The 23,779-nt window shown below is 45.6% G+C and overlaps 1 protein-coding gene across 10 annotated transcripts in view; it reads left to right on the forward strand.

Moving 5' to 3' along the window:
- Positions 1–23,779, forward strand: part of DNAH9 (dynein axonemal heavy chain 9) — a 321,249-nt gene that overhangs the window by 78,369 nt on the left and 219,101 nt on the right. For all 10 annotated transcript variants that reach the window (XR_002337370.1, XR_002337369.1, XM_021067888.1 and 7 more), the window contains exons 20-26: positions 2,876–3,746; positions 7,136–7,266; positions 7,605–7,731; positions 12,371–12,523; positions 13,706–13,831; positions 16,087–16,326; positions 16,651–16,811. Coding sequence is in view for 8 of the 10 variants with exons in the window: in XM_021067888.1 (XP_020923547.1) it covers positions 2,876–3,746; positions 7,136–7,266; positions 7,605–7,731; positions 12,371–12,523; positions 13,706–13,831; positions 16,087–16,326; positions 16,651–16,811 (1,809 nt within the window). In the remaining 2 variants the exon portion in view is untranslated. The remainder of the gene's footprint in view (positions 1–2,875; positions 3,747–7,135; positions 7,267–7,604; positions 7,732–12,370; positions 12,524–13,705; positions 13,832–16,086; positions 16,327–16,650; positions 16,812–23,779) is intronic.

The raw sequence follows: 23,779 nt of genomic DNA on the forward strand, positions 1-23,779 counted from the left end.
GGAGAGGGCGGCACACTTCTGCTCTTCTGTCTGGACAGGTAAGAGGAAGGGGTCTGTCCTGCTGCACCTGAGATGGCCCACAGGTTGAGAAGACCTGAAAGGTCCCCAGCTCAGAGGGGACATGCTGAGTTTTATGGTACCTGTTCAGTATCAAGCAGAGGCGTGTCACTATCCCTCGGGCCTATAGGTGTGGTGCTGAGGTTGACATTCAGCAAGGATTCACTCAGGTCACTCGTTCCCCTCTTTCTCCTTCCCCATATCTAGATCAGGCCCAAATCCTTACTTTTTCCAAAATCATGCACATGGGCACTGTATTTCCATTTCTCTTAATTATACTTTTATTCATCCAGACTTTCTAGGCATTTCTCTTTCAGATTAAAATACTTTTGCATTATAATTTCAGTTTCAAAGACGAACTACACCCCTTGCCCTCCTATTACTTTCTTGTTCTCATGCTGTATTGTTCCCCCAGGCTTTGGAGAACTGCTTCAAGTTTATGAGGCACATTAATCAGGTCTATGAATATCCTGACAGTTTGCACTAGAGCTTTGAAACAGGAACAGGGTTCCCTTCTCTCCCGTCTAGAGGTTCCTCCGCTGCTTAGGTCAAATTAACTTTTATGTTTGCTCAGCTGTAGGAAATGAACGTCCACAAATTTAAACTATAAACAAAAATTATGCCGCAGGGCAAATGAAGTTTGGAATAAGTTTGACACATGATCACCTCTTACAAGTATTTGAGAAACCAATATTGATTCAAGGATGGTCAGGTGAGCTGAGGAAAGAACAGTTAGGAAGATCATTTATTATCGTCTGTGTCCACCTCTCAAACTCTGATAGCTCCTAGCTTACCTAATATTCCTGAATTATACTCCTTTAATAAATAGAAAATGGGCTTTTAGAATTCGTCTGGTGTATACTAACACCAAGAAGCTAAGTTCATTTTCCAAGTTCACTCTAGTCAAGATAAAAAGTAGAACCAACACATTCCAACAATTAGTCTTTTGAAAGATTATGTAGAAGGAACTTTCATGCTTGTTAATCTCTCTTCCTGGCCCACTTGGCATGAGGATGTCGCATCTCTTTCTCTCTCTTTCTTTTCCCACCACTCTCATGGAATAGAAGGCTTCATGCCTACGTAGACGAAGGGCCCTCTGACTCAGAACCCCAACCCAGCCTGAAACACTTGCGGGCTGGGCAGTGGTGGAGTCATGGGATGACATTCGATCTCATTCTCTTAAGGTGAAAATCCACAACCAGCGCACATGAGCCAAAACTGTTTAGATGGAACAAGTGGGAATCAAACATAGCAAGCGTCAAAGTTAATCTGACACTGATTTAATGGTATGCATAACTGTTATTGTGTTGCGTGGTAATTGGGCTTAAGTGGTGAGCAGTTCAGGTAAATGACTTTAATTAAGATTACTTTCCATCCGTCAAGTCAAATATTTCCAAAGATAACTGAGACAAGAGGCAGCTCAAGAAAAGAGTTTGCATGTCATCCTCTTCCTTTTCCCTCCGCTCTGTACCCCACCCGCCAGCCAATGCACACACGCACCCACGTACACGCACATGTGATTGGAGGAAATGGCCAATTCTCGAATCACTACTTTCCTCTCAATTTCTCCTTTATGATGAACCCCATGAAGCTTCTTCTGATTTTAGGGAAACGTGCTGTTCACACTCAGTCACGGTATTCCCAATATCTAGCCCTGCAAGCACAGAGAAAGCAGAAAACCTGAGACTGGGATGGGAAGAAGGGATAAGGGAGTCTGGGAGGAAAATGAGAGGCTTCTTGAACGTGAATTTGGATCCTCCTGGCCCATGTGTGTCCCTTTGCATGGATAGTTCTTATTTGGAGGAGAGGCTGTCAGGGATGCAGTTTGCAGGGGCAGCAGCATAAAGTAGGTTCATCTGATGAAGATCGGGAGCAGCAGTGGGGGCCCTGAGCACCCAGGGAAGAGGAGGAGGAAACGGGATCTAAAACTGTGAAGTTGCATGTAGTGCTGATAGGAGTCCAGTGCAGAAGCAGAGGCTGCCACAGGACGCAGGAGATCAGGGGCAGCTTGGAGGAAGTACTCAGGGATGTGGAGCCTGATGCGGGCATTCTGGGCAGGAAAGCCACACAGCACAGGGCTTTGTGTGCAGATGTCAGGGCCCCTCTCAGCGGTTCTCAAACCTGGAGGCACTGTTCCTCGGAGGTGATGCAGGCCATTAGCATGAGCCTCACCCCAGAGAAGGCACGTCAGAATCACCTGGGGAGTTTGAAAAATGCTCTTGCCTAGGTCCCATCCCCAAGGATTCTGGTTCAATCCTTTAGGGAGCAGCCTAGAGCCTAGACCTGGGCATAGAGGTCGTTTGAAGCTTCCAGGAGATTCTAAGATGCAGCTAAGTCTGGGAGCCACTGCCCTAGAGGGAGCAGTGCCAGAGTGGGTCAGGGTTGGACTCTCTCACTTACTGACCACCCACTGCGAGTAGCTCCTTGCAGGAGCTTTGCCTTCACAGCATCTGCAGTAACTGGACAGTGCTCTTGTGTCAAGTGGTCCAGGGCCACCCTATGGAAGCAGGGTCTAAAGGCAGCTTGGACGAGGGCATATTTCCCGCTCCCCCCGGGTGGGGTAGGGTGGCGGGTGAGAGTATTTTTATTACCTTCTCAGATGTGAAGAATGGATCCAAACATGGCGTTCGTCCAGCTGGTTATGCTCATCCCACCCCAACCCACCCTGAATGTCTTCTCTTCCCAGGCTTTGGTGAAAGTCCCTGCTCTTTGCTCAAATACTAAGAATTTAAAGATTGGAGCTGCTGTAACGCTGGTAAAATTCTAGGAAATGACCCTGTGTGCTCTTCTTCTAAAGGGAAAACATTGTCGTTTGTAGGTTTGATAGCACTGACCCTCATCAGATGCTGGATGCCAGGCACACGGAAATCCAGCAGATGGAATCCACCATGGCCTCCATCTCTGAATCTGCCAGCTTGTTCGAGGTCGGCGTCCCCGACTATAAGCAGCTGAGGCAGTGCAGGAAGGAGGCCTGCCAGCTGAAGGAGCTCTGGGACACCATCGGGATGGTGACTTCCAGTATCCGCGCCTGGGAGACCACCCCATGGAGGGATGTCAACGTAGAGGCCCTGGACTTGGAGTGCCGACGGTTTGCCAGGCACATCCGGAACCTGGATAAGGAGGTCAGGGCCTGGGAGGCCTTCACAGGCCTGGAAAGCACGGTGTTGAACACCCTGAGCTCCCTGAGGGCCGTGGCTGAGTTGCAGAATCCAGCCGTCCGGGAGCGCCACTGGAGGCAGCTGATGCAGGCCACGGGGGTGAGCTTCACCATGGACGAGGGCACCACCCTGGCCCACCTCCTGCAGCTCCAGCTGCACCACTTTGAGGACGAGGTCCGGGGCATCGTGGACAAAGCCGTGAAAGAGATGGGCATGGAGAAGATCTTAGAGGAGCTGCAGACCACCTGGGTTGGCATGGAATTCCAGTACGAGCCCCACCCGCGGACCCGAGTGCCCCTGCTGCGGTCCGACGAGGACCTCATCGAGGTTCTGGAGGATAACCAAGTCCAACTTCAGACCCTGATGATGTCCAAGTACATTGCTTTCTTCCTGGAGGAAGTGTCGGGCTGGCAGAAGAAGCTGTCCACGGCCGACGCTGTCATCTCCATCTGGTTTGACGTGCAGCGCACATGGTCTCATCTAGAAAGCATATTCATTGGATCTGAAGATATCCGGGCTCAGCTGCCCCAGGTACCAGCTAAGGAAATCCTGCTCCCTCTGCTCCTTCCCCAAGTCAAGGGCCGACCCCCCGTTCCCGAGCCTCTAGACCTTTCCTCCTCTGCCTCCCTGCTCTGGCCTCACTTAAGGGCACCTCCGAGAAACGTGGGCCTCAGAAGCCACCAACAGTCAGGCAGAGGAAAAGGGAGAAAGTGAAGTGCACACCAGTCAGTGTGTTCGTAGGTGCGTGGGAGAGAAAGGAAGATCTGCTTTTAGGGACCAGCAAAAAGCAAGGAAGATCTGCTTTTAGGGACCAGCAAAAAGCAAGGAAGATCTGCTTTTAGGGACCAGCAAAAAGCAAGGAAGATCTGCTTTTAGGGACCAGCAAAAAGCGTACAGGAGAGGGGAGGTCATAGTATGAGCTGCTCTTGGGTTGCTCCACACGTAATTACAGTGCAGGTGTCCATTGGGAGGGAGCATCGTTCCCAGGCAAACTCAGTTCCCTCTCTGCAGCGAGCCATCCTATAAACTCCTGGCCTGCACCAGCAGGCGAAATACTAGTCTTCAGCTAAACACTAAACCAGGAATTTCTCTAAAATATGCTTTCTTCTCATTACTACCTTTCCTGTAGTGGTTTGCACCTTCAACTTTGTCCTAATTAATGTGCCATTAATCTACCTTCTCTCAGTGGACTCTAATTCACTGAAAAAAAAAATTGCAGACATCTTCCTTATCCCTCAGCACAGTGAGTTCTTTGCTTACAAATTAGTTTGATTCCAAAATGTCACATGTTGTCCAGACCTTGTTTCAAAGTTACAGCACATTCTATCAAAACATGATATTTTTCCAGCTCATCCCACAAAAGCATATTTAATGTAATAGTGCAGATTAAAGGTTGTACATTTGCAATGAAAAATAATGGAAAACAATTCTGCTGCAGCTGTTGTCATTAAGCGAAACTGAATAAGATTTTATTTATCTCCGAAGCTAGTGATTAAAGAAGGGCAGGTTTAATGAGATGGGAGTGAGGACGTAGTGGGGGGACTTTGGTAGATGCTTTAAAGGAGACATTTGAGAACTTTCAATTCAAAGTGTAATAAAGAATTCATATTATTAACCTCTGAGGTTTATGTGTAAAACATGTAAATACATTTATTTTCTTTCTTTTTTTTTTTTTTTTTTTTTGTCTTTAGTCTTTTTAGGGCTGCACCTGCAGCATATGGAGGTTCCCAGGCTAGGGGTCAAATTGGAGCTGCAGCTGCTGGCCTACGCCACAGCCACAGCAATGCCAGATCTGAGCTGCGTCTGTGACCTACACCATGGCTCATGGCAACGCCGGACCCTTAACCCACTGAGCAAGACCAGGGATCAAACCTGCATCCTCACGGATACTAGTCAGATTCGTTTCCACTGAGCCACAATGGGAACTCCCATTTATTTCCTTCGTGTTAACAATATGGTAACAAAGACAGTTCTGCAATACAGTAAAATCAGTCATGATCTTACATCCGAGCTAGTAAATAATTTGATTCATTATGACTATTTCCCAACTTTTGTTCACGTATATACATGTTTTTACACAATTGCTCTCAGTATAATTACAATTTTCTATTCAAACATTTGTGTCAGTTATTTCCTATATGTCTATAACCTGGCATAAAATAACTCACTGAGGAGAAATTGTAATTTACTTCACCTCACCCTCTTGTTTTTAAATCTAGGGAGAGTGGCATGGGTCACAGAGGTCCCAGCAAATTGGGCCTGGCCACCCAGTTACAGTCTTCACTCTCCGCCTCGCAGCTGCAGGGCCCAAAGGAAAGTTACTTAACTTCTCAGTGCCTTGGTTTTCCCATATGTAAACTGAGGCTAATACTAGTCCCCACTTAGGAAGTGAATTAAAACAGTGCACACAGCACATACCAATATGGTTGTTATGTAATAATAACACAAGTTCTCACCAGGTGCCAGTTATTGGGCTAAAGTGCTTTGCATTTTTATTGTCCCAGTCATTTCAACAATACTGTGAAGGGTGTGTGTTGGGGGGAATGATAATATCTAATTAACTTTGACATCATAGTAGCATCATTTGCTGCAGAAACACTTACTTTGGTTGTATTAACTTTTGCACAGACCCAGAAAGAACATTGGAGCCACTGTCTTCCTGACTTAGGAATTCAATATTTTATGCCAACAATTCTCAAAGTGTGGTCTGGTAACCCCTGAGATGTTTCCAGGAGATTCTCCGGGTCCAAACTTTCTTACAAATAATGCTAAAATACTGGTATTTGCCTTTTAAAGTCATTCTTCCACAAATGTACAGTGGAGTTTTCCAGAAGCTACATGATGTGATATCATAACAGATTGAATGCAGAAGCGGAGAAGAGAATCTGGCCATCTTCTAAGTCAGACATTGAAAAGATTTGCCAAAATTAAAAAGAAAAAAAAAGGCGAGGAGTTCCTTGGTGGCCTAGCAGTTAAGGATTCAGTATTGTCACTGCTGTGGCATGGGTTTGAACCCTGTCCCAGGAACTTCTTATGCCATGGGCATGGCCAAATAAATTTAAAAAAAAAAATGAAATCATGCCACTTTTTTCTTTAATTTATATTGTTTTGGAAAATGTAATTATTTTAGATTAATAACGATTAATCTATGCATATGGAAGCTCCTTGAACAGGTATTTTTTTTTTTTTTTTGGCTTTTTTTTTTTTTTTTTTTGCTATTTCTTTGGGCCTCTCCCGCGGCATATGGAGGTTCCCAGGCTAGGGGTCTAATCGGAGCCGTAGCCACCGGCCTGCACCAGAGCCACAGCAACGCGGGATCCGAGCCGCGTCTGCAACCTACACCACAGCTCACGGCAACGCCGGACCGTTAACCCACTGAGCAAGGGCAGGGACCAAACCCACAGCCTCATGGTTCCTAGTCGGATTCGTTAACCACTGCGCCACGACGGGAACTCCCGGAACAGGTATTGAATCTGAGCTGCAGCTGTGACCTACACTACAGCTGTGGCAATGCCAGATCTTTAACCCACTGCATCAGCCCGGGGACCAAACCTGCACCTCTGTAGCAACCTTAGTGGCTGCAGTCAGTTTCATAACCCACTATGCCACAGTGGGAACTCTGACAAATATACTTTTTTAAATTTCTCAACTTCTAATATAGAAGATACATTGGTAGATACAATATTACCTACATAAACAAAAGTTCTCTCCACTCTTCAATAACTTTTCAAAGCATAAAGAGGTTTTTAAGAAGAAAATGTTTGAGAACCCCTGTTTCAAGCTAAAGGTATTTCCTTCTTTGAGGCTAATCTCTGTGTTAGACAACCTAGGAACAGATTTCAAAAACAGACAATACATGAATGTAACTTCTTGGACCTGAAGGGAGTGATAGTTAATTTTTTCCACATTTTTATTTGCAGGACTCTGCAAGATTTGAAGGCATTGACATTGACTTTAAACAGATAGCTTATGATGCTCAGAAAACTCCAAATGTCGTGGAAGCCACCAACAAATCAGGTCTCTACGAGAAACTGGAAGATATCCAGAGCAGGTGATGTCTGTGTGCAGCCCCTTTTGTGATGGAGGGGGAGGCAGTGCTTCCTTCCACCTCTGTCTCTGAGGGCCTTACCTTACTTAACTGCCTAAGGGCGGGAGTCCATCAGCACATCTGCCTGTGTGCTTTGATTTGCCTGTGTGCTCATAATAGGCGGTATTATTAGAGACGTTTATTCTGGTGAAAAAGCACCAGTGAGGATGTTTGCACATACATGTTCCATGCACGCATGACTTCTGCATGCAATCCATATGTCTCCCTTGTTTGCATTTAGATAACGTCTACATGCCTCTGAATGTAGGCAAAGCTAATGAGGAAATTCTGTGTTCCTTCAGATTGTATCTGTGTGAGAAGGCTCTGGCGGAGTACCTGGATACCAAAAGGCTTGCCTTCCCTCGGTTTTACTTTCTCTCCTCTTCTGATCTGTTAGACATCCTTTCTAACGGCACCGCCCCACAACAGGTAAGCCGGGGAGTGCTTGTAGAAACAGCCAGAAAGACTGAGGAGCTCCAGCAGGAGAGTTTCAGGTTCCCCATTATGCCTCCTCTCTCTGGCAGTGTGTGTATTTCAGCCCTGTGCTGCCATCAGCAGCATCCCTAACCTTAGCTCTACTTTGCTTCCACCATTGCTGATTCTCTGGATGCCCCCAGCCCCCAGCCCATCAGTGGCTGTTACTCCCTAGAGTTGGAGAAGCTTTGAGGATAGCAAAGATGGGTGGAACTAAGTCTTTACGAGAATGCCTTTGATGTGATTCTGAAGAGAGATGCAGTAAATAAGCAGTCCAAAGTAATAGCTAAAATTTCCATGGAGCAATGAGATTGAAAGTTGTATTAATGGGACATTGGGGTTTATGAGTATTTGTGAGGACCCCAGATTTGCAGTTCTAGCCCCTGGTTCTAGCCACTCATTACCCATAAATTTGGGGTATATCACTTAATTGTGACATGCTTTCCTCATCTGTAAAGTAGAAGCCTATTGTGTTACAATTTTTTTTTAATATTAAAGTACCTGTCTTTGCCTCACTTATCCTATTTAGCATTATACCCTCCAGGTCCTTTCATGTTGCTGCAAATGGTGAGATTTCATTCTTTTTAATGGCTGAGTAATATTCCATTGTGTCTGTGTACCACATCTTCTTTATCCATTCATCTGTTTTTATTTGTAAGTGGAAATTAAAAAAGCAAAATAAGTGTACAAATATAATACAATAAAAACAGATTCACAGATACAGAGAGCAAACTAATGGTTTTCAGAGGAGGGAGGGGATGGGGGATGGGCAAAATAGATGAAGGGGATTAAGAAGTACAAACTACCAGTTACAGAAGCAATAAGTCATAGAGGTGAAATGTATAGCACAGGGAGTATAGTCAATAATATTATGATAAATTTGGTGTATAATCTATAATAATATGGAATCACTGTGTTGTACATCTGAAATAATGTGATGTAATATTGTAAGTCAGCCATATTTCAAGAAAAAAAACTACACATATGCACATACATTGTGTATCTCCTAATGGAAGCGCTATTGGTATTTTGAACTGTAGACAGTGGTTCTCAAACATAAAAGTGCATGAAAATCACTTAGAAGTCTTTTAAAAATAGATTCCTAGACCCCACCCGCAGAGTTCCTGACTTTACACATCTGGATGGGCTGGAGAATCTGTGTGTCCAAGGATTCCCAAGTGCTACTGCCGGTCCGAGGACCACACCTTGAGAACCTCTGCTGTGGACAGTAGAGTGTGAGTCTCAAAATGACTGACACGAAGGAGGGATGTTGTCTCTGCTCTGTCATCCTTTAGCTTTCCACCCAAAGAAGAGTTCAAGATTCGCTTGTAGTTCTGTTATTTTCCTTAGACTGAGACTTGGACTGAGAACAGGAAGTCATTCTGAACTGTGTTCAGAAGTTACTTGAATGAGTTCTTTTCCACCTTCAATGTGATTTTGTCACTTATTTGAAGCACAGCTGGATTCATTTCTTTTTGCTTTCTATTTTAACTGTTTCCTGTCCTTGCTGATTTAATTGAATATATAGAATTCCAAGAAGCGATGCAAAGAGACATGTGAGAAGTGTCTCTCCTTCCCCCGTTCCGTCCAGAGCATCACCACCCCCTCCTCCCACTGTAGGTAACCAGTTCCATTAGTTTCTGGTTTATCTTTCCTATGTTTATTTTTGCAAAACTAAGCAGATGTGCATTAACATTTGCACATGTGCATTTTTCACCCTCCTTTCTTACACAAAAGATAGCATACGCCAAATACTTGTTTTCATAATGCTTTTATTTTTTCATCCTTATATATCCTGGAAATCATTCCATGTCACTCCCTATCAGTTCAAAGGTATCTCCCTTGTTGTTGTTGTTTTTGTTGTTTATATCTGCATCATACTCCGGACTAATATACCATAGTTTGGCCATAGGTTGTTTATGCTGTTTTGAAGTTACAAATAACGTGGCATCGGATAACTTTAGGCTTTGTATGATTGGAGGTCTATCTTTAAGGTAAATCCTTAGAAGTGATGTTGCTGGGTCAAAGGGTAAATGTCATATTAGATGCTTCCTCATTCTCCCGCCGCCCCGAGAGGAGTTAGGTCCTCTTGCATCATCACCAGCAAGGGATGAGAGCTTCTCCAACAGAGCCAAAAGATGGCACCCATGCCCAAATTTTCCATCTTTGTCATTACCTAACTTCCTTACTTTTTGAAATGATACTTTTGGCTTATTGGTGAGAAGCAAGTCCTAAAGAGAGACTGTCCCCGACCTTCTTTTTTCTATAGCTCGAAGGAGTTCCGAAGTAGCCCAGGCATGGTGGAGTTGAAATATTTATTACATTGGCACTCTGTTTGATAACTGTATTTCATTAATTCTTATATGGGAGGGGGTTAGAGGTCATTGCCAGATCTTTTATACCTTTTACATGAATCACTCACTCTTAAATACTTATTTTTATTTTTCACATGGCTTGAGTAAATCTTAATTAATCCCCACCTGACCTCTGCCCCCAAAGATGAAGCATGACAGAGTAATTCCCAATTCCTTCTATATCCCTGACTCTGTGGCTTTCACATGTGAGCGATTGCATGGTTGGGATTGTAAGTCATGGGTCACAGCAGTTTGCCTTCAAGCCCCTGAAACATAGCCCTGAAGAAGTCATCTGAGGCCGACCTGCTTTTTCTTTTTTTTTTTTTTAAACCTTTCTAGCTTAATTTCTTTCTATTTGGATTTCTGTAGAAATCAAAATTTAAGTTAAATCTTCTTCTTTTTTTTGCTTTTTAGGGCTGCACCTGCAGCATATGGAAGTTCCCAACTTAGAGGTCGAATTGGAGCTACAACTTCCAGCCTACACCACAGCCACAGCAATGCAGGATCAGAGCTGTATCTGTGACCTACACCACAGCTCACAGCAGCGATGGATCCTTAACCCACATCCTTATGGATACTAGTAGGGTTCATAATCTGCTGAGCCATAACAGGAACACCCCAAAATTTAAATTAAATCTTAATTTTTGAAAATGTCTGTATGTTTAGATACTTGCTTTATTTTGTTAGTTTTTCTAACCCATGGTGAGGTTTTTTGTTTTTTTGTTTTTCTGTCTGAAAACTGGGGCTCTCACTATCTTGAAAAAGTTTTCTTTCAGTGTGTTTTTACATAGTATTTCTATTCCAGATTTTTGGATAATTTTCCCCCTCAGGTTCATTGTATTTTCATAAGTTGAGATTATTATCTTCTTCTTTTCATACCTATTTGAATGTATTCATATATATTTTTTCTCTTACTAGTCCTTTTCCTTGGCATTCTTCTGTGGTTTCCCAAGTTTATCCACCCTATTTAATGTGTATGTTAATTTGGTCCTTTTGTGTTGCTAATATTGTTATGAAAGTGCTGTGTCATTCATTTGTTGATTTCCCTGTTTCTCTCTACCAACTCTTCTTATTTTTTACCTCATATTTTATAGAGTTCATGTTTCTTTCATTTAATTGAAAACAAAACAAGGTGATATTTTTCGTAAAACACTTCTGTTTCCTTTATTGAAGTGTCTAATGTATATCTTCAGTTTTTCCTCTCATCTCATAAGCTAGAGCTTTTCCTCTCATCTCATAAGCTAGAGAACTCATTTTTGGAACTTTAAGGGGTTAGGGAGTTCCCATCATGGTGCATTGGAAACGAATCTGACTAGTATCCATGAGGGTGCTGGGTTTGATTCCTGGCCTCTCTCAGTGGGTCACAATCTGGCATTGCCAAGAGCTGTGGTGCAGGTTTCAGACATGGCTCGGATCCTGGGATGCTGTGGCTTTGGTTCACGCCGGCAGCTGTAGCTCCGATTCTACCCCTAGCCTGGGAACTTCTATACACTGCAGGCACGGACTTAAAAAAAAAGGGGGGGGGGGATTAAGGGTTGCAGCTCAGGATACCAGCAGTCCCTTGCATTTCAAAAAAACTCTACCAACAGCAGCTTTCTATTTATTGTTTCTCCCTCATCTGCTGTTCCTCTCACCTGTGGCTCAGTCTAACATCCCTCCTAGAATTACTGGCCTCTGTATCATGAGATGCCATGCTAGGGAGACGCTCCAGCACAGCCAGGCTTTCTGCTTGGTGTGAGCATGCTGGCCCTGGCTTTGGATCCTCCAGAAGTTGGGCTCCTGCACCAAAGTGGTTCCTACAACTGCGTGACTTCTTCCACAGGCCACTGTCACCACTGCCCTTGACCCTCCAGGTTCAGGCATGTTCTCATTCTTCTGCAGGCTATCCTGTGTTTATCTCCTGCTGCATAGTAGTATTTTTTTCTTTTTTTTTTAGGAAGAGGTCTTATGAATTAACCATCACCTTTGTTCCAACCTGTTCCCATCTGAAGTTGATTAAGCCAAAATCAATCAAACTTTTGTGGCTTCTTTAGTTTGTAGTTAATGCATGATACCCGCTAGATCTATATCCCTTTCATCCAATGCAGCCAGCTCCCATCCTGGCATCCTCATCACTCCCTAGCTTCCTTCTAAACATTCCATACCCAGCACTCTAACTGTTGTCACATGGTAGTCCTCTAAGCAATACTGGTAACTTCCCGAACATGCTCTCCACAACTTTGGCATGTTTGCCTTCATAGGTTCAGCGCCACCTTTCCAAACTCTTTGACAATATGGCCAAGATGCAATTCCAGCTAGACGCCAGTGAGAAACCAACCAAGATCAGTCTGGGCATGTACAGCAAGGAAGGAGAGTATGTGGCCTTCAGCGAGCCCTGTGACTGCAGTGGGCAGGTGAGGTAAAAGGCCTTTCTCTCTAGAGTGTCTGCATTCAAGCATCGACAGTGTCGGCCTCCAGAATGGTCCTTTGGACCTTGGGCCAGAACTGCTGTCTGTGCCCTGGGGCTGCCAGTTCCTCTGCCTTGAACGGACACCAGAGCAGCTTCCAGGGCCAGCTTTCCTCTCTCTGGGAAGAACACATGTCAATATCCGTATATCTTCCTTAACCAAAGACCTCGCAGAGAGGATAAAATGCATATAAACAACTGCCTGGGTCAACAAGAAAGGATTTTAAAATGATTAGCAGCACCAGGAGACTTTGGCATGCCAAGCCCTGGAGCACCCCACAAGGGAATCTGAGACACGGACATCCTCCCTGTTTGAAGTCAGCTGTATTCCCGAGAGGTCGCTTCTCTGTACAAATACACCTCTCACAGCCCTACCCCGTGGAGAGCCAGCCGCCACCCGGCTCCAGAGCTACTTCCTCCCCGTCTCCCGGGTCATTCAGGAAACATGAAGCATGAGACCATTCCCCGCTTACACCTCCTTCCCACCTCTCAGCATCACCACTGAAGAATAAGCCCTTCCTTGCTCATTGTCCTAAGTGACCCAGCAAAGCCTTGTCCCTGGGGTTCTAATCTAGTCCAGAGTTAACACCCGAGGAAAAGACCTTTTTCAGAGTCCCACCTTCACCCACCTCTATCTGGGAAAGCAATTCTAGCACCTGAAAATAGACTTTCTCAGTTTCATGAGCAGGACCTTGGGTTGGATCAAATGTTGGGTGTTGTTTTTGTAGACCAGAAGGCATTGACTGGGAAATAAAATCCTGGCCTGAGTCTCCATACACAGCATGGCCACGGTTATGAGAATCCACTGACTTATTTACACCCAGCTCAACCCAGATGAAGATTTCCTCATGTGAGCTCTGGATGGCAGCCCCATGTGCTCTGGGCCTGCTACTCCGTCCTGCAGGTTCCAGCAGGCACATCCCCATGTTGTCACCTGAGCCTCGTTTCCACCTACCAGCACCCTGCGTCACTCAAACCACAGTCTCCCTGTGCCTCCGGCAGCCTTCGAGGTTGTGCCTCCTCTTGGGGCTCCATGCTCTTCACTCTGTCAGGCTGAGCAGAAGGAAGCATGTAACCCTGAGCCGGTCTCCTTAGAAGCCCAGTGTCTAACCTCGAGCTCTTCTTCCAGGTAGAAATATGGTTGAACCATGTGCTCGCTCACATGAAGGCCACTGTGAGGCACGAGATGACGGAAGGTGTAACTGCCTATGAGGAGAAGCCGAGGGAGCAGTGGCTCTTTGACTACCCAGCTCAGGTGCTCTCCCAACCAGACCTTCGTGGGCCCCGTCCCCCACTCGCTCTCAGCCTCCTGAGGCTGCCAGGCTCACTCATGCTGCACAGTCAGGAGAGGCTGGCCTTCGAGGGGTCAGCAGGGGGGGGCGGGGGGGATGGTCAGCCGTGACGTAACTCGGCCCTTCCCTTGTAGGGTTAAGGGCTGTCCGTTTTGACCTCATTGGCTGTAGCAGGGAGAAAGCATAAGCAACCACCTCATGGAACCAGCCCACTCTGCATGTGCCACGCTCTTGGCTGCGTGCAGGAGACACCTGTGAGAAGCAAGACCACAGAACCCTGCTCAGCCAGAGTGTACAGACTGGCATGGAAGCCAGTCACCTACAGATGGGAGCTGGGGTGGTAACAGAGGGGGCTCGGGCCCTCTGGGACCACCCTCCTGAGGATATGATATCTAAGCTGAACTTTGAAATACGACTTACCAAAAAAAGAAAAGAAAAGCAAGAAATAGGACTTCCCAAGTGGAAGGTGGAGGAAAAGAACAGCCTCGTGTGGGAAGAGCAAGGGCTCAGAGGCAAGGGGGAGCGTGATGTGTTTGAGGAAGCGAGAGTAGGGGACGGGGAGCAAGAGGCAGCAGGTGGATTCTGGAGGGGAAACGTGAAGACAGTTCTTACAGACCACGTTAGGGAGTCTGACTTGGTTCCAAGATATGTCCATATCCTTTGCTGGGATCTCAGGAGGGTGAGAAGAGAGAGAGGAGCGCTGCTGAGATTTTAGTGACTGGCTGCAATGTACCTCTCCTTCCTCTCTGTTCTTGGCCAGGACTCGCGTTGGTACATTTGGAGGTTACAGATGTCTGGTGGTTACTGGAGCCCTAGGAATAGAGAAGACCCCCCCCACCCCCACCCCGTAGGACATATGCAGACCCGTGAGGGTGCAGAAGCAACCCCTGCACGTTGAGCAAAGGCTGAGTAGGCAAGGAGAAGCCAGAACAGCAGACTGAGAAGCAGTCCCTTTTCAGATAGAAGGAGCCCTGGGGAACGGTAGTCGTGGAAACCTAAACGGCAAGTGTTGATAGCAGGTCAGAGGTCAGTTGTGCCACACACATCGAAGAGATCAAGCAAAAGAAAGAGGCTAAGGAATGTCTGTGAACTTGGCGAGGCCACTTCAGTGGAGTGGTGGAGAAGAGGCCCCATTGCCCGAGGCTGAGCAGTGAGAAGAAGGTGGGAAAGTGTTACGGCGAGTGTAGACAGGCGTGAGAGACATAAGCCAGCACTGCAGAAGGGATGGGGATTGTTTTACCAGTAGAATTCACGTATCACACTCAAGCTGTCCCAGCAACATCCTAGTGCAGGAGGAACGGCTCTAACAAAGCCCAGTATGTCAGAATCCACAGCAGAAACAGAGAAATCAGGGAGTGGTGCTTTTTCTACAGCAGGATTCTCTGCTTCACAGGGGGGATAATTCCCACCAGGATTCCTTGTTTACCTGAATCGGAGTTTTGAGGCAAGAAAGCGTGGTGCCCCCTGCTGTGGTGACAGTGTCATCCAGAGCACTGTCTCCCGAACCAAGAGGGCCTCCCGATGACCAGTGTCTCTAAATTCTCCACCGTGGATGATCAAAATGACAAATTTTCCATACTGAGTTTCTCAGCAAGCAGAAGAAACATTCGTTAAAATCCCCTTTTCCATGTGTTTATCTTGAATCTCTGAGGAATACAAATCATATTGACCACTTTGAATTTCAGTGTCATTCATCCCGACCTTCAAGAGTAGGCTGTTCAAAGTTACAGGTTTTAAGAAATTTTTTAAATGTAGTGAAAGTACTATGGGCAAGAAAAAATAAGCCACATGTGTTCAGCAATGGCTCACTAAACTAGAGTAGTCCCAGCGTGAGAGGTTCCAGGAGACCAGAGCAAAGACCTGGTATGGCTGAGATGTTCAAGCAACACTCTGTTATCCTTCCAGTGCAGGAAAGACTCTTCTGCCTGGGAAGTAAACCCAGTAATATCCGTGTAGCAGTTTCTAAAAGCCACTGACAGTGGCCGGAAGGCACCTTTGACTTCTCAACCAAGGGATACATTTTTCAAGAGCAGAAAGTGCCTCCCCCACTTCACATCTCCGAGGACTGAGAGGCATTTGGCTCCATGTCTCGGTGCTGGTAGAAGAGGGAGGGTGTTTGTCACCCACAGTTACATTCTCGGCCCTTGCTGTGCGGTGAGTGGGCTGGCTTTGGGGACAGTCTGGTAATGGCCTCACTAAGTGACTCTTGGTGCCACAGGTGGCCCTGACCTGCACTCAGATATGGTGGACCACAGAGGTGGGCATGGCCTTTGCCAGACTGGAGGAAGGCTATGAGAACGCCATGAAGGACTATTACAAGAAGCAGGTGGCCCAGCTCAAAACCCTCATCACGCTGCTGCTCGGCCAGCTCTGCAAGGGGGACCGGCAGAAGGTCATGACCATATGCACCATCGATGTGCACGCCCGGGACGTGGTGGCGAAGATGATTGCTCAGAAGGTGAGTCCCACGCCTTCAGGCGTGTCGCTCTTCGTGGGCAGCTGCACCGTGGATTTGGGGTTAGGGAGACGCTCACGTGTGACCAAAACACGGGGGCCCCAAACCCTGAGCTGGCCAGGGAGCTGGGAGAGGATCACGGCGGCTGCTCCTACCCTTTAAACCCCCGGTAGAAGAGCATAAGCTGAGTGGCTCGTGCTGTGGCGGGCGGCGTACAGCTCTCTTGACGGGTATGCCCCCCAGAGCCCTGGGAAGCCTGTGGCCAAGGGGCCGCTGGCTGCCTGTTGAGTCCTGTGGTTTACCCACCTCCTTTGCTGCCCTCTCCAGGTGGACAGTGCGCAGGCCTTCCTCTGGCTGTCCCAGCTGCGGCATCGTTGGGATGATGAAGCCAAACACTGCTTTGCCAACATCTGTGATGCCCAGTTTCTATACTCCTATGAGTACCTAGGAAATACCCCTCGCCTGGTGATCACGCCTTTGACAGACAGGTGAGCACCGCCACCAGCACGGACAGAGAGCCCTGCTGCCCTCTGGCTCAGCCCTACGATGGCCTTCCAGGGTCAAGGCCCCTGTCCCTTGCTATTTATCCACGGAGCTGCGGGGGCGGGGTGAGGGGCAGACTGAACCCAATAGATGTAAAACAAAACTGAAAGGGTGTAGGAGAGAGCCTTTATCAGAACAAACTCCAGAGCAAATCGGTGAGTCAAGACTTTTTGAGGAATGACTGGGCAGCCCCGCACACCTGAATTCTCATGCCAGGCACTGAACTAGTCACTGGAAATACAAAGATGATTAAAACTTAAACTCCAGTTCTGTTGAGGGGGAAATAAGGTGTTTGTAGATGGAAATTTAAATAACACAAGGGGAAAACGTGTAAGGCCATAGTATAAAATAGGGCACAAAGCCGTGTGCTGCAAATCTCCAACCAAGTGACTTAGCAATAAGCCCTCTGAGCACACATGTCCCACCCACTGTGGGAAGAAGGGGGCGGGGAGCACTGCAGGGTGAAGATGGCATCTGGGCATCTGATCTGGGCCTTGAAGGCTGCGTAGGACTCCAGTAGGACTTGAGCAGGTTGGAGAGTGACTCTCAGAGTATCCATGAAATTGTACAGAATCTGTGCCGGTGTCACTCCTATTGAAAGGCTCTGTAGCACTTATTCATTGTTAAAGTAGTCAGGGATCCCCCAGAGTTAAAGAACTACTGAAAAGCACAAGGGAAGTTGGAATTTTGTGGGCAAAGACCATGGATGTGGGAAAACTCAAGTCACGTCTCTGAAATGGGGACTTTGGGAGATGTAGTCTGTAGCAATGCTGGGAAGACGGGGCAGAGTCCGACTGTGAGCTGTGAGAGTCACAGTCTCTCTCCAGTAAGGAGCAACGCACGATTGAAAGTTTTTGACCAGGGGAGCAAAATAATGAAAACTTATTTTATGAAGATTCATCTGATGTAGAAATTGGGCAAAGGAGAGAAAGGGCAGGGGATAAGGTCATGGTCCATGTGAGAAGTGGAACGTTAATTCTGCAAGGTTTTCTATAAATTCTGGTAAGACCTGGTACCCTTTGCTCTTATAATTCCACAGAACACTAAATCTCTTCTTCTCCAGAAACAGCTGCCTGAGTGACTCGCTCACCCTAGTAAGGGTCTTGGAGGCAATGAAGAGATTGTCGTACATTTTGAAGGTTAAGATGGCCAAACAGAATCTGCCATCTTTTACTTAATTTTTTCACTGCCTAATTCAAGTGTTATCATTTATATGCTGGCTAAGTCCTCAGATATGTTTCCAAGTAACATTCAGTTAAATCGTAATCACTGGGCTCATGGAACGAAGAGGAAGAGGGACATAGGAAATCCCAGCATCAGCCGTGGAGTAAGACCTCGTGGTCCCTCTCCCCGCAGGCTTTTCCATTTCTTGAATTCACTTTCCTGCCCAACTTGGAAAGACCTTCACCCAGATCCCACTCAAACCACTCCCCGTTTGCCCTTGCACCTCTCTTTCCTGGGAGCCTGCAGAGGTCGCACCGGTACCTCCAGTCGCTCTCCACTGCATTGAGACTAAAATCTGAATTCCTCATGGAGCCCAGAAATTCCGTGTCTCGTCCTGTGCTCCAACCACACTGGCCTCCTTTCTGTTCCTTGAATCTTGGAGTTCAGTTCCGTGTTCAGCCTTTAATACACATGGTGCCCTCTGCCTGCAGTGCCCTTCTCCGTGCTCTCTGCTCCACTGTCACCTTCTCATCCTTTCTTTTTTTTTTTTTTTTTTTTTTTTTTTGTCTTTTGTCCTTTTAGGGCCGCACCAACGGCATATGGAGGTTCCCAAGCTAGGGGTCTAATCGGAGCTGTTGCTGCCAGCCTATGCCAGAGCAACAGCAACGCTGGATCCAAGCCGCGTCTGCAACCTACACCACAGCTCATGGTGGTGCCGGATCCTTGACCCACTGAGCAAGGCCAGGGATCAGACCTGCAACCTCATGGTTCCTAGTCGGATTCGTTAACCACTGAGCCACCATGGGAACTCCTCTCATCCTTTCTTGCTCTGCTTTTAGCTCTGAGGAAACTTTCCTTTACCACGGTTGCTGAAAGATAACCTCTCCCACACACCCCCACCCCCCATACACACACACACACACGCACACGCACACGCAGGCACGTGCGCGCGCTCACACGCACACGACAATAACTCTTTTAACATTCCCTACATTCTGAAATGAACTTGCCTTCTTGCTTACTGGTGGCAGTCCCCTTTGGAATGTCAACTTTTTGCTCACAGGAACCATTGTCTGTCTTGTTTGTGGCTGACATCACCAATACCTGGTAGATGTTGAATTATTATCTGCCAATGAATAAACAGTGGTCGTATATTGAAAACCCAGATCAGAAGAACCAGGGCATCAGGAAGAGGAGGTCGATTGGGAGGAGGGACCCACACAAGACTCCATCTGTGCCTTGGCTCCCAAAGAAGGAGCAGCCATGCTGTCTGCGGCTCTGGTTGGGCACCCACCCTGCTCCCTGCCCCAGCTGAGGACAAAAGGCAGATGATGTCAGTTTGGAGGGAGATGCAGCCTTCTCTGCAGCTGGGACGGGAAAGGCAGCGGCACCTCTGGGCATCTTAGGGGTTTTACTTGGGCCAGACTGGGGCATGATCAGTTGGAGGGGCTCATTCTCTGTGGGTTCAAGGAAAAGTGTTCCCACCTCAAGCCTCATGTGTCTTTGTCTCTATGATTCTCAGCAAGACACCTGCCCTAAACAGGAAGGACATCTGCTACAGTCTTCTCTTTTGCAGTGAGTTTTTTTTTTGCCTGCCTTAGACTATGAGCTAATGGTTTGGGAATTTACATCTCTTAGAACAGAATAATGAAGCTGTTGTAGATTTGAGTGACTTGATTAATGTCTCTCTCTCTGAACTATATGTTCCGTGAAAACGTTGACTTTGGTTGGCTCACTGCTCTGCCCCAGGACCCAGCAACATGTCCAGCAAATTACAGGCATTCAAGAAATACCCTTTCAGTAAAAGCAATGAAATGATTTCTGAGACTCAGAATAACACACCCAGCTTCCCATAGCATTCAAAATATTTCCTTCTTTCCCATCAGACGTTATCATTGTAAGTGATAAAAAGTACAAGGCGGTTCTTTCCTCTGGGTCTTCACACCTACGCAGGAGTTGAAAAAGATAATTACTTCTTTGGGATTTTGAGGTCTCTGGTACGCCAGTGCTGAATACCTTGCAGAGGGAAAGGATAAAGTTTTGACAATGAATTATTTCTAAAACGGGCATTTTTCACGTCCCCTCTGAAAAGATGCAAATAGGGGCCTGAAGGGAAGATTCCCTGCAAATCGTGGTGAATGCCATGTAGACCCTGACCTTGTTCTGCACCTGAGATGCTTTTCCGACAAAGTAGCACACAGTGGCTGTTTTTACAGTCAACTCCGTTTTCTCATTGACTTCTGTTATTATCTCAAGAAATGTTTGGCCCAGAAAAAAACTGTCCTCAACACAGAAAAATCACATTTTAAAGAGCATTCAGCTTTTGCTGGTGTGTAGCTTAAGTACATTTAATTCTCCCCTGCCAGAGGAATTAATCAAATGGACAATTGATCCGTGCAACCTCTGCGCATTCGTTAAAAGCACCACCGCATTACAGTACATCCAACGGATTCTGCCTATTTCTTTGGAATTTCCTACTGCCTGGATGGGACTTGAATGTATAAGTAGGTACAATGGCTCAGCCATTGTCACAGGACTTTGGCGGAAGTCTAAGTTGAAGGACTAAATGAAGGTATCAATTCAGGCTGGACAAGCACCATTCTCATAGGTTGACTCTTGACCTTCAGATGATCTCCTGCCCCTTTGCATCCCTTCCCTCACCTTCACACCCCTTCAGCCCAGTACTCTAAGTGCTGTTTTAATCCACTGCTTATCAATTCTGAGCACCTTTTAATTTCTAAGGAACTACTGCAAGTGGGTGAGATATAATCAATGCAAGAGTCTCTGGGGTGATTTGCTGGCTACACTTTCTTTTTAAGTTTTTTTTTTTTTAATTGAAGCATAGTTGATTTACAGTATTGCATTAGTTTCAGGTATACACCATAATGATTCAGTGTTTGTGTAGATTGTTCTCCATTTAAAGTTATTACAAAATACTGGTTATATTCCCTGTGCTGTAAGTTACATCTTGCATCTCATTTATTTTATACATAGTAGTAGCTACTTCAATCCCCTTGTCCCATCCTGTCTCTCTCTCCAACATTCTCCCAATAGATAACCACTACTAGTTTGTTCTCTGTATCTGAGTCTGATTCTGTTTTGTTATATTGATTCATTTTATTTTTGGGGATTTCACATATAAGTGAAAACATACCAGTATGTGTCTTTCTTTGTCTGCTTACTTCACTAAGTGTGATACCCTCCAGGACCATCCACGTTGTTGCAAGTGGCAAAATCTCATTATTTTAAAAGCTTTTGCACAGCTAAGGAAACCATCAACGAAACAAAAGCACAGCCTATTTACTGGAAAAATATATTTGCTAAGTACATGTCCGATAAAGGGTTAATGTCCAAAATATATAAACTAGCTCATAAAACTCAATATCAAAAAAATCTGATTTTAAAATGAGCAGAAGCTTTTATTTTAATAAAATTTTTTTTTCCAAAGAAGACATATAAATGGGCAACAGGCATCAAAAGATGCTCATCTTCACGGAAATGCAAATCAAACCACAATGAGATGTCATCTCACACCTATGAGAAGGGCTGTCATCAAAAAGACCACAAATAGGACATTCCCATTGTGGCATAGCAGAAACAAATCTGACTAGTATCCATGAGGATTCGGGTTCGATCCCTGGCCTCGCTCAGTAGGCGGGGAATCCTGGGTGGCCGTGAACTATGGTGTAGATCAGAGACACAGCTCGGATCTGGAGTTGCCGTGGCTGTGGCTGTGGAGTAGGCTGGCAGCCATAGTAACTTCCATGTGCCACAGGTGCAGCCCACCCCCACCCCCCCAAAAAAGAGCACAAATAATACATGTTGGCAAGGATGTTGAGAAAATGGAACCCTAGTTCACTGTTGGTGGGAATGTAAACTGATGTAGTCACTGTGGAAAACAGTATGACGTTTCCTCAAAAATTAAAAATAGAACTACCATATGACCCAGACATCCTTAAATTTTTATCTAATATTTTTAGTGAAAAACTTAGTCATCTATGAACAAAGAAAATAAAAGTTACTCGGACATAACTATTGTATAATATTCAGTCTGTTTTCTTCTCACGCAGATTTTGAAAAAGTGAAACTGCAATCATGTGCTGTATATAAAATATCATCAATTTTTCAATGTTACATTATATCATGTGCTCATTAACCATTTGTATGTCTTTTTTTTTTGCTTTTTAGGGCCACACTTGAGGCATATGGGAGGTTCCCAGGCTAGAGGTCAAATCAGGGCTGTAGCCGCTGGCCTACGCCACAGCCACAACCACTCCAAATCCGAGCCATGTCTGCGACCTACACCACAGCTCCTGGCAACACTGGATCCTTGACTTGTTGAGCGAGGCCAGGGATTGAACCCACGACCTTATGGTTTCTAGTCGGATTCTTTTCCACTGCACCACGATGGGAACACACTTGTACGTCTTCTTTGGCATAATTTCACTTCGTTATCTGGTCTATTTTTTGTCCTCTTTTGAGTTCTAAGACTTTTTTGTATATTCTGGATATATTGTGTATGTGTTTGTAAGTATTTTATTCCAGCCTATTTCTTCGTTTTTTATTTCTTAATGGCATCTTTTAAAGTGCAAAAGTCTTTAGTTTCTTTTTATTTATTTATTTGATGGCCACACTCTCGTGGCATATGGAAGTTCCTGGACCAGGGATTGAATCCAAACCACAGCTGCAACCTACAGCGCTGCTGCAGCAACACCCAGATCCTTTAACCCACTGTGCCAGGTGGGGATCGAACCCTCCCCGCCACAGCAACCCAAGCTCCTGCAGTCAGATTCTCAAAACCATTACATCACAGCAGGAACTCCAAAAGTTCTTGGCTTTGATAAGGTCCAGTTTGTCAGTTTTCTTCTTTTATGGACCATGCTTTTGGTGTTGTAACTAAGAAATCTTTGCTTAATTTCATTATATCTTTAACTTTCTTTTTACTTGCATATAGGAGAAAATTGGTTTTTATGAATTTATCTCCTCTTTTGCCCATCCATTGCCCTGTATTAAAAATTCTAAGAATTTTGCTCTTGATTCTCTTTCTTCTAAGTCACTTCTAGAGTTTCTCATTATGTTTGAAACGTACACATACTCTGAAGCATCATTAAACCACTCAAGTTTAGTGACTTAGGCATGTGTGATTTTCGGTAGATGGTGTGCCAGTCATCGCTCTCAGTTCTTCCTGTCACGTTCTGAGAAAGACCAACTCATGCAGGCAGAGGTGAGCACTAGGTGACAAAGGACCTCACAAGCACAAGGGCAGGGGAGATCTTAGAACTGGAGGCGTTTACGCGGATTTCAAATAATGTTCAATTTTTTAAATATTAAAATAATACAAAAGGGACAGATTTGTTTTCATTGGATGCTAAGGACATTCTTCTTCTATTGGTACTGTTTCTTATGTTGAGCTGGGAACCTGTCAAAAGCCCTGGGTCTTTTTCCTATGACCTGCCAACTAACCACATTGCCCCCATTCTGTGTACATGCAAGTGCTTCGAAGATTCATTTGCATTTGTTCTTCTTCAGTTTCATTTTCAGTTGTTAAAATTATTTAGAATTTTGGCCTGTCTTCTATCTAATCAATTATTTCTTAATTCAAATTATCTATAGATATATTGAACATCAGGGGGTCTGTGTCCTGGAGCTGCCACTGGAGGTCCCCCTCCAGGTAGATATTGTTGTACTCATGCTCATGCCTCAGTTATGGTGGCTGAACCCTGTGGTAGGTGATATTCTAAGGATGATT

Source organism: Sus scrofa, chromosome 12 (genome assembly GCF_000003025.6).
Source record: "Sus scrofa isolate TJ Tabasco breed Duroc chromosome 12, Sscrofa11.1, whole genome shotgun sequence".
NCBI classification, from domain to species: Eukaryota; Metazoa; Chordata; class Mammalia; order Artiodactyla; family Suidae; genus Sus; species Sus scrofa.